General features: G+C 41.9%; 1 protein-coding gene across 1 annotated transcript; it reads left to right on the top strand.

Annotated features, from left to right (window-relative positions):
- Positions 1-4,629: 4,629 nt before the first annotated feature.
- Positions 4,630-9,335, top strand: prdm12b (PR domain containing 12b; the record flags this gene model as incomplete). Its single annotated transcript, XM_079162109.1, has 6 exons — positions 4,630-4,897; positions 6,173-6,238; positions 6,756-6,880; positions 7,628-7,783; positions 8,021-8,135; positions 8,821-9,335. The coding sequence occupies 6 exons, from the start codon at positions 4,630-4,632 to the stop codon at positions 9,333-9,335; spliced, it is 1,245 nt and encodes a 414-aa protein (XP_079018235.1).
- Positions 9,336-11,951: the final 2,616 nt, after the last annotated feature.

Here is an 11,951-nt window from a genome sequence, read left to right as displayed (position 1 = left end):
AGCTCTCCTGCTAGAGCAGCGGTGCAATGGAGGAAGTGAAACAGGAAGTCACTCTAATGACTCACATCGGACTTCTGTGGTGAATTAAATACACTAAAACTATTCCCCAATTACCCATTGAGGTGTGTGTGTGTGTGTGTGTGTGTGTGTGTGTGTGTGTGTGTGTGTGTGTGTGTGTGTGTGTGTGTGGGGGGGGGGGGGGGGGTGTGTGTGTGGGGGTGTGTGTGGGGGTGTGTGTGTGTGTGTGTGGGGGGGGGTGTGGGGGTGTGTGGGTGTCAGTCACACAGCATCTCTTCTTCATGTCCTAAAATGAAAAGTGGGATTTATCATTTATTCATGTTCCCAGAGCGGAGACAGATGGTCTGACGGACGGTGTGATGTCATCTGTCATTAAGACATTACTGTAATCACACATACACACACACACACACTCCCTCACACACGCGGACACATACACTCACACATACACTCACACATACACACACACTCTCCCTCACACACGCTGACACATACACATTGGCTACACACGCTGACATCCAGGGATCTTCTTCTGCAGCTTCTGACGCGTTTCTGTTGTTCAGGTGTCGACTCACTTGAGCTCAAATATCAACACTTTCATGTTTTTCCATAAATGAGTTCATATGTGTGTGATGACTGTGACCCGTCCAGGTGCTGATCACCATGAAACAATACATTCTGCACCATGCAACTTCCTACAGATGTGACGAGGGCTGCAACTAACGATTATTTTAATAATCGATTAATCTGTCGATTATTTGTTCGATGAATCGGATAAAAAAACAAAAAGCAAAAAAGCATTAATTTCCAACCCTTTAATCAGAAACAGAGCCTCAGTGCACATTCACAGAGCAACACATCTTCACAAAGTGCACAAACAGGTTGAACATCTCTGAGCTTAAAGTCATTATTTAAATAAGTGGACTAATATCAGGAGTGGGGTTCAGCGGGTTCCCCACGCCTCTCAGTGAAGGGCAGACACGCGCTGATCCATCAGTGTGACCGCGTGCAGCCCCGGACATCTCAGAGCATCACAGACCTGCTGTTGCTCAGTCTCGTGAGGCTGAACGCCACTCGTCCCTCTAAGAAGCTGGACGCCGACCGCACGGGGCCGCGTCACTAGTCACTAGCTACTCAGCATGCCGGAGTCTCGTTCGTTATCGGAATGAACCAGACAAACCGCTCCACCGACTAAGAACGGCCATGAACCACCACCACAGAGTCCAGAGAGCATCAACCTGTCAGTCCTCTCCGTGGGGCCGGTGAGGTTCCCCGGCCGTCCCTCTTAATCACGGCCCCAGTTCAGAGAAAAACCCACAAAATAGACCCGGAGTCCTGTTCCGTTATTCCTAGCTGCGGTATTCAGGCGACCGGCCTGCTGTGAACACTCAAACATCTCCGCCACTTATTCAGAGGCGTAATAATCACGCGACACAACCAATCGATAATGAAATTCGTTGCCAACTCTTTTAATAATCGATTTTTATCGATTTGATCGATTCGTTGTTGCAGCTCTAGATGTGACGACATCAGAGGTGTTTGTGCAGAAAGTCTTTAGTTGTGTGAACCAACTGCTGCCTCAGCGGTCTCAGGTGATCCGGTCTCAGGTGATCCGGTCTCAGGTGATCCGGTCTCAGGTGAGCCGGTCTCAGGTGATCCGGTCTCAGGTGAGCCGGTCTCATGTGATCCGGTCTCAGGTGATCCGGTCTCATGTGATCCGGTCCGGTCTCAGGTGATCCGGTCTCATGTGATCCGGTCTCAGGTGATCCGGTCTCATGTGATCCGGTCTCAGGTGAGCCGGTCTCATGTGATCCGGTCTCATGTGATCCGGCTTTTATTTTGTCAGGCTCGAGAGTACAATGAAGAGGAGAGAAAGAGGGACTTTTATTGTGAAAGAGATGTGTGATAGAGAAGGAGGGATGAAGAGAGAGAGAGAGAGAGAGAGACGATGACTGATGGAGGAATCAGACGGGAAACAACAAGAACAGAGGAGTCCACTGTTACTGGCAGTGTGTGTGTGTGTGTGTGTGTGTGTGTGTGTGTGTGTGTGTGTGTGTGTGTGTGTGTGTGTTGCGGTGTGCAGCGGTCATAAAGTACAGGAAGCAGCTCTGTAAGTACAGATGAACTGTGTGTGTGTGTGTGTGTGTGTGTGTGTGTGTCAGACCTGATTAAACATTAAAGTGATGGTGATCTGGATCCAGTCCAAATGTTTCCCATGATGCTCAGGGACCAACAGGAGCAATAAACCCTCAATCAACGTTCACCACGAGGCCAGCCGTAGTGGACCCACTTTAGACCCTCAGCCTGCACCGGAACCACATATTAGTGTCTTTTACATGGACTTATCAGTGACGTCACTCCGGTGGTTGTTTTAACACAAACGTCGACTTGTTAGTTTTTAGGATATTCCGTTTGAACTTCTCTCTGGATTGAAACATGAACTAATGACGTCATGTTGTGTGTAACAGCTGCAGTGACGTGTTGCACTTATCAATATGAAGATGAATAATAGAATAAACTGCTTTTCTTCAGCACCATTGAGACCTGACGATGAGAAAACGGCAACAAGCTGCAGAGAGGAGGAGGAGGAGGAGGAGGAGGATTTTGATTCCTGAGCAGCTGACAGCGCCTCCTCCTGCTGATGCTTATTAAAAGGCTTTTAAAGGAGGATTATTAGCATGAATACTAATGAGGATAATCACGTTAACGGAACAATATCACACAGCCATTGGGCTCATTCCCACCGCCGCCTCCTCCTCCTCCTTTACTCCTCTCCTCTCATCTCCTCCTTTACTCCTTTCCTCTCCTCCACCCCCCTTCTCTGTCCTCCCCTCTTTCTCCTCCTCTCCTCTCTACACGTGCCAGTCACCTGCCGGTCGTCCTCCTCCTCCTGTGTGAGGAGTGCTGTGATTGGGTGGAGGAGGTCTCATTGTGGTAGAAGCTCATTAAAGCGTGTCCTCCTCCTTTAATAGACTCGCGCTCGGCCCGCGTGCAGCTCCGCGCTCCTCTTAGAGAAAGAAAGAAAACGTTCATTGAGTCAAATAAAAACATTCAAAATCCGCTTTTATTGCGGGATCTTCGCCTCCTTTCTTCTCCTCCTTTCTTCTCCTCCTTTCTTCTCCTCCGTCTCTCGGGACGAAAGCGCGCCGCCTCCCGTGTTTTGGAGCCGGAGCTCCGGGGAGTCCAGCGGGGGAGAGTCGGACCTGAAGCCGTTGGAGGAGCGAGGAGAGCCGGCTAAGATACCTCAGCGAGCCGCCTGGAGGACGGATCACATTTATTCAAGAAATATATGAAATATTTCATATATTTGAAATGGTGTAAATACTGACATATTACATATTAGATACACAATCATATTCATAAGAAAATATGAAATGAACATGAATTATATTCATGTTGTTGATTATCTAAATAAAACAATAAGATCAAACTTTTATTTTATATTTTAATATTTATATTTGATCCGGTTCAGTGTTTTATATGATGAGTCCAGAAACAATCAAAATACAAACTAAACAAAAAATAAACATAAACATCTGTCAGCGTGAATTCATTTAACTGTATTTAGAATATTGAATTAAAAACATGAAATATTCTCTTTATTGATCAAATGATCGTTTATGAATGAAAACCAATTTAAACTGATTCAACCGACAGTGTGTGTGTGTGTGTGTGTGTGTGTGTGTGTGTGTGTGTGTGTGTGTGTGTGTGTGTGTGTCTTGCGCTAACGAGTGTCGACAATAAATGTTTAAAAGCTCATAAATGCAGATCAGAGTGAAAGAAAGAATAATAATCCTGTTGAGGAGGAGGAGGAGGCGGAGGGGGTGAATGGAGGGATGAAGAAAGCAGCTGTTGTCTTGGTAATCTGTCCTCTAATCTGTTTTCCTGCTCTGTCACTCACACTGCTGCACCTCCTCCTCCTCCTCCTCCTCCACCTCCTCCTCCTCCTCCTCCTCGGCTCACATTCCACTGCTGAAGACTTTTAACCTTTTTATATTAAAATATTTGATATTTATAAAGATAAAGTTGTGTACTCTGAGGATGAAGAACATCATTCAAGTCCAAACCAGGAGGACCGAGACCCCGCAGCGTCCTGGTCCTGATCCTGGTCCTGATCCGGGTCCAGACTCCGCTGTTGTTTCCTCATTAAGTCCTAATTGAGTGTCTCTACGGTGTCACGAGCCGGAGCTGAACACGGAGCCAACAGCGCGTGGAGGACGAACACACACACACACACACACGCGCACGCACGCACGCTGTCTGTCTCTCCTCTCTTTATAGAAATGTTGGAGGAGGTGATTACAGCCCATTACACAGACAGACAGGCAGGCAGACCGGCAGGCAGACCGGCTGTATATAGACCTCGTCGCCGTGAGACCTTCAGCACTTCTGCACAACTTCTGTCGCCTCGTGACACTTTTTTAAATGTGACCGCAGAAGAAGAAAAATCCTGTTTTTAATATTTGACTTTTATTAAAGAAGAAGACACACAGCACGTGCAGCTTCTTCTTCTAGTTTGGGATTTTTGTCTCTCTCCTGGAGGACTTCTCCTCCTCCTCCGGTCCTCCTCCGGTCCTCCTCCCCCAGCTCCCGGCTCCCTCTCTCCCCGCCATGGGCTCCGTGCTGCCCGGCTCCTCTCTGGGCCTGAAGTCGGTGTTTAAGCCGCAGCAGCCGCTCTCTCTCGCGGACATCATCACGTCGGACATCCTGCACAGCTTCCTGTACGGCCGCTGGAGGCACGTGCTGGGCGAGCAGCACCACCAGCACGTGCCTCACCTGCAGCAGCACCACCTGAACCTGCACGAGGACCGCACCGCGCCGAGCGCGAGCCCCAAGACCGCGTTCACCGCCGAGGTGCTCGCGCAGTCCTTCTCCGGAGGTCAGTGACGACACTTCAATTAACCAATTAAAATGTGACCGTCACCTTCCGGTCACCGAGATTAATATTCTAATTAATGAGTCAACTTTGAACTTTCACTTTAATCCTTTTGTGTTTATTTTATTTTGCTGTTTGATATTTAATGTGCAGCGTCATTCTATTTTAAATCATAAAGATACAATTACAACGTTTCAAAGTGTTCCTGCACATGTAATCGTTATATTTATTTATATTTATAAAACATGTCCTGTACAAAAATGTGTAAAATGAGTTTAACCCGCAGACACAAAGTTAATTTAACTATTGTTATGAATTATGATTAACAGGGACGTCATCAATAATGTGACGCTCGGCCTCATTAAATCAATAATTAATGAATATAAATGCTTTTAATAATTCCTAAAATACATCAGCGCGTGTCTCTGATGTAAATACAAAATAAAATGAGCTTTTAAAGTTTAAATCCTTAAAATGAAACGAAGCGTCACGCGCGGCCTTTTCTCTTTCTATTTTCTCTTTTTTATTTTTATTAGATTTTAACGGAAACGTTTCGTTTGTGTTTCGGTGAACTTCGTTCGGAACAGTTTCGGGGGATCCGTGACAGTTTGATCCCGGTGTCTCGCGCCTCCCGGTTCGTTTTTAACGGATTATTTCTGCTCCGCGGGGCTTTTTAAAGCCCGCTGAACTGTTCCTCCTGATTCATTCATGAGCCGCTCTCCTCTTTTCTTCTTCTCTCCTTTTAAATTGAGATAATCTTTCACTTTTATCTCATTTAAATCTCTTTTCTCCTTAGTGTCAAAACCTGTTTCACGCTCCGTGCTGAGCGCGAGACAGCTTTTATATTGAAAACACATCAGTCTATTGTATTTATTTTGTACTCTATTTATATGTGATTGTGTCTCCAGACCTCCTCCTCCTCCTCCTCCTCTCCTCTTCTTCTTCGTGGGTTCAGATTAAAGCGGCTCATTGAACAGAAGAAGAAGAGTTTAACCTCTTTCCTCTCGAGGCTCACCTTCATGCTGCTTTCACTGTTTGTGGGAAACTTCAGCTTTGCGACGTGCTTTCTCCCCAAAACACTCAGAGAACAACGCCTCACGCGCTCATCACGCGCTGTTAAATCTGAAGGAGTTCAACACGATGACGTCACTTTGAAGAGATTTTTTTGACGTGAAAATGTCGTTTTTTTAAGAGATTAAAATAATGTCAGACTTGTTTAAAAAGTGTTGCAATAAGTGTTGAAATATGAATGATTTGAATTGTGTGTGTTTTGTTCAGAGGTGCAGAAGTTGTCGAGTCTGGTTTTACCGAGTGAAGTGATCATCGCTCAGAGCTCAGTCCCAGGTAATCTCATATTATATATCATATTATATATTATATATGTTCTAAATAACTGCTTCATCAGTCAATAACTCTTTTATTATTCATATTCATATTTTAATCTGCTGTCTCTGTAATGTTTCTCCTCTAAACTCGTGTTTTATAACATTTTGATCATCGATCGATGCGTATTAATCGATGAAGATGAAAAGTATCATTTTTTTTTGAAACGTTTCAGAGCGATTAGTCAGATAACAACATAAAGTGATAAACCTGTTATAAACCGTATAATGTGCTCTATAGTGTACGAGGTGGTAGTACCTGTATAATGTCTAACAGCCGTGTGTGTGTGTGTGTGTGTGTGTGTGTGTGTGTGTGTGTGTGTGTGTGTGTGTGTGTGTGTGTGTATGTGTGTGTGTGTGTGTGTGTGTGTGTGTATGTGTGTGTGTGTGTGTGTGTGTGTGTGTGTGTATGTGTGTGTGTGTGTGTGTGTGTGTGTATGTGTGTGTGTGTGTGTGTGTGGGGGGGGGGGGGGGTCCAGGAGAAGGTTTGGGTATTTTCTCTAAAACGTGGATCAAAGCAGGAACAGAGATGGGACCGTTCACCGGACGCCTCATCTCACCGGAACACATCGACCAGTACAAGAACAACAACCTCATGTGGGAGGTAAACAACATGCATTCATATTTATATTCATATTTATATTTACATTCATATTTATATTTATATTTATAGTTATATTTATATTTATATTTATATTCATATTTATATTCATATTTATATTTATATTTATATTTATATTTACATTCATATTTATATTCATATTTATATTTATATTTATATTTATATTTATATTCATATTTATATTTATATTTATATTTACATTCATATTTATATTTATATTCATATTTATATTTATATTCATATTTATATTTATATTTACATTCATATTTATATTTATATTTATATTCATATTTATATTTATATTTATATTTATATTTATATTTATATTTACATTCATATTTATATTTATATTTATATTCATATTTATATTTATATTTATATTTATATTCATATTTATATTTATATTCTAACTCGACAGCTTGAGTTTAGTGACTGAACTCGGACTCATTAACTCAATTTAACAGATGATTTAAATCTTGTGATCTCACAGAAATACATTTTAATAAAAGTAAACCACCACTACGTTAAAGTTCCACGTAGCTTTAACTGCGTAGTTATTATCTATAGTTTATTAGGTCCTAATTACATTTGATATTATTTATTTATGTTCATGAACTAGAAGCTTGGTCAGAGAGCTCAGACCGTTTATTTCCTCCATCATATTCCACCAATAATAATAATAATATTTGACATTATACATCATTTCCGGTGTTTCCTGCTCCCTCTCAGGTGTTCAACGAGGACGGGACCGTCCGGTACTTCATCGACGCCAGTCAGGAGGACCAGAGGAGCTGGATGACTTACATCAAGTGTGCACGGAACGAGCAGGAGCAGAACCTGGAGGTGGTTCAGATCGGCAGCAGCATCTTCTACAAGGCCGTGGAGGTCAGTGAACGCACCGCCAACACAAACAGTCAAGATCAAGACATTGTGTGAATTAAATATAAAGTAAAAGACATTCAATAAGTCAGTTCTATAAGAACTAGAAGGAGAGTATTCAAGTAGAATCAAGTTTTTGATCTTGATCAGCAGAAGAGATTCCAGATGAACCCAGAGTTCCTCCGATGAACATTATTGATTATTGATCCTAATGTATTCATTAGTGTTGGTTTCTCTCCTCAGACGATCCCTCCGGACCAGGAGCTGCTCGTCTGGTACGGAAACTCTCACAACACCTTCCTGGGGATCCCCGGGATCCCCGGAGGAGACGAGGAGCAGAGCAAGAAGACCAAGACGGGTAAAGACCTCCGATTATTGATCATAAATCAATTATTGATCATAAAGACCTTTGATTATTGATCATAGAGACCTTTGATTATTGATCATAGAGACCTTTGATTATTGATCATAGAGACCTTTGATTATTGATCATAGAGACCTTTGATTATTGATCATAAAGACCTTTGATTATTGATCATAAAGACCTTTGATTATTGATCATAGAGACCTTTGATTATTGATCATAAAGACCTTTGATTATTGATCATAGAGACCTTTGATTATTGATCATAAAGACCTTTGATTATTGATCATAGAGACCTTTGATTATTGATCATAGAGACCTTTGATTATTGATCATAGAGACCTTTGATTATTGATCATAAAGACCTTTGATTATTGATCATAGAGACCTTTGATTATTGATCATAAAGACCTTTGATTATTGATCATAGAGACCTTTGATTATTGATCATAAAGTCGATGAGAACCTCAGAAGGACAGATGAAACATTCAGATTCATGGAATCTGAATGTTTATTTTAGAATGATCGTTACATTTTATATCATTTATTTATTTTCATTAATTTATTTGTTGTTGTTTGAGTCTGAGACAAATATAGAATATCAGAATCAATCCTTTAATGTGACATCAGTTTGACCCATTTCTCCTCCTCCTCCTCCTCCTCCTCCTCCTCCTCCCAGATGAGTTCCACACCTGTGAAGGCTCCTCTTCCTCCTCCTGCTCCTCCTCCTCCTCCTCCTCTTCCTCCTCCTCCTCCACCTCCTCCATCAGTCTGGGTCGTATGCGTTGCGTCATCTGCCACCGTGGGTTCAACTCCCGCAGTAACCTCCGCTCTCACATGCGGATCCACACGCTGGACAAGCCGTTTGTGTGTCGCTTCTGTAACCGCCGCTTCAGCCAGTCGTCCACGCTGAGGAACCACGTGCGTCTGCACACCGGAGAGAGACCCTACAAGTGTCACGTGTGCCAGTCGGCCTACTCGCAGCTGGCTGGCCTGAGGGCGCACCAGAAGAGCGCCCGGCATCGACCCTCCGGAGGAGCCGGAGGAGCCGGGGTCACCGGGGCGGGGGGGACTGTGCACACTGCTCACTCTCCTCCCACTGCTCTTCCTCCTCCTCATCCTCACCCACCACAGCTCACCTCCATGCCTCACCCAGCCTCACTGGTGCACCACATCCCCACCATGGTGCTGTGATAGGGGGAGAGAGAGACACACAGAGAGATGATCTCAACATGAATGAGACGATCAGATGTTTGTATTATTTACATTATCAGCATGCTTCATGGTTCTTCATTCAAACACTGAGACTCATGATGACTCATGAAACTGTTGCATGATGGGATGCAGCGTTCAGCCTGTGACTGGTATAAATGTCTGTGAGACGATGACGTCGTGCTTTGGTCTGCATGCTAAAGGTTCTGTTAAAGCTTTGTGATGTTTGTGTCTTATAAACTGAAGAACTACAGTCTGAAGCTCCTTCACAGGAATCCACCGAGGTTCTGCTAGATCGTCCTATTGGTCAGGCATTACCATGCTAACAGGTTAGCATACATGATGCTAAAGCTCCAACTGCAGTACAAACCTTCACACCTGGAATAGGTTTTATATCTGGTTACTAAGGGATAACCCCGTGTTAAGTGGAGTAAAATGTCAGTCACACAAAATTTAGCGGAAAAATCTTGTTGACATTTTGATTCATGCGCTAACTAGCGAAACTGTTCCAAAGAGTTCAAAATGGAGGAAGCTAAAGTATCAAGAGTTCACTTTAACGAAGCTGCTCCAGAGTACAAACCTGGTTCACACACAGCTACTAATGTGACTCTTGAAATTATTGTGGCATTAGCATTCAAACTTGCTAGTTTTTTTGCAGGCTAGCTAGCTTGGAGTGCTAGTAGGTTTATTTGTGGGTCCACAGCGCTACATCGTTAGCAATCAAACTAGCTAGTTTGTTAGCAAGCTAGCTAGCTAGGAGTGCTAGTAGGTCTGTCTGTGGGTGCTCAGCGCTACATCACACGCCCTGGAAATGGTTGCTGCTCGTTTAGGTTCACGAAAAAACCTTTAGATGCAGAAACGTCTTGGTTAGATTTAGGAGAACATTGTGGTTTGGGTTAAAATAATTTGTGTGAATCCCAGAAGTTATCTCAGAGGGCGTGTCATGTAGTAAAGTTTTGCGACATTGACAGAGAGACCTGTCTCACCATATTCAGTAGCCACGATGTCGCTAAGCTAATACGAGTTCTAACACAAAATATTTCAGAAGGAAACAAGTTACTGCTGTGACACTCTCAGCTGTGATCAAGTGCTAACACTAGCATTAACGTTAGTGCTAACGTTAGCTACACCGTGTTGAGTTAAGCTCTTAGAATTGTATCAATGATCCACACTCTCACTTTAGCATAGTAGAGCTATAGTAGCTTCCAAGCTAGCACTTTAGAATTCACCTTGGTGATTGAAAACCTTGTGAATAACTAAAATGTGAATTGATAGTTAGCTCCATGCTAACACTTTGACATAAACTACATAGAGTAACTCTAATATTTAAACCCACGTTAGCTTGACCGGTGGTAGACGTGATGCTACACCACGCTAGTAATAGCAAACTCCATGCTAGTGTATTAGCACAAAGCACCAAAGTATCTTTTGGGACTCTCCTCAACGTTAGCTGCATGCTAACATGTTAGCAAGAGTGAATAATTTTGCCGCCTTCTTATTGACCAACCAGTGGCCTAAATCTACTAAAAACTCACCTGATTCCTTTAAAGAAGCTCATCACTTATTAAAATAGGCAGAGCCTGACATTTAACATATTGTATTATTATTATTATTATTATTATTATTATTATTATTATTATTATTATTATTATTAATATTATTATTGGTTGATGTCTGTTGGGTCAAGACCCAAATTGGGTCTCAGGCAGGTTCAATGCACACCTGTTATAAAATATTAGAATCTAAGTTTCTAATCTCTGTAAATGTTTCTACATGATATTATTTCTGATTTATGTATAAATATGTTGTGAAATATTCAAAGAAATTAGATATTAGAAAACTTGGTGTCCAGTAAGCTGGCAGCTGTTTGTCGGACATTTTTCTCTTCATGTGATGTAAATAATAAACTGTCAAAGCAAAGAATGTGAATATAAACATGAGATGTGCTTTATGCCCAGAATATAATTGAACTGTCACTTTATCTCTGTATGTGTATGAGGTCACATATGACACATGTGTTGGTATATGACGTATGCTCTGTTGACTTCTATAAAGGACATTGTATTTGAGCTATACTCCTAATAAAGTATTTACTTCCACTCTGCTCATGTCTGTACATGCATTATGTACTTCTACCTAAGTATTTTAATGTTATACTACATCTCAGAGGAAAACATTGTACTTTTTACTCCTCTACATTTATCTGACAGCTGAAGTTACACTTGTAAATGTAGATTTTATAAACTTCTAATGAAGAGATTTTGATAATTATAAAACAAGACATTTTCATACAGTAAATTAAACAAGCCCACAGTTAATAGAAATAGTGAAAATATCTGCCACCGTCTACAACAATAAAAAACAGCTTACATTTTATTTCATCAATAATTATAATTAGTTTTATAAGTATATATAATTATAAGTATTTTATGTCTAGTAAATTTAGCCAATAATGCTAATGTTACGAAGGCCAGCTGCCGTAGAACATTAGTTCACGTAGAACAGGAACGACCAATAGTTACTGATGATTTATCTCACTTTATCTGTGTGTGACTTAGACGTGGGTCAAACTAAGCTAACTAATTGCTCGGCGTTACA

The sequence above is a fragment of the Pholis gunnellus genome (assembly GCF_910591455.1).
Source record: "Pholis gunnellus genome assembly, chromosome: 6".
Taxonomy (NCBI): Eukaryota; Metazoa; Chordata; class Actinopteri; order Perciformes; family Pholidae; genus Pholis; species Pholis gunnellus.
Note: the sequence above shows the minus strand (reverse complement) of the source record. Positions and strands in the feature narration are given on the sequence as shown.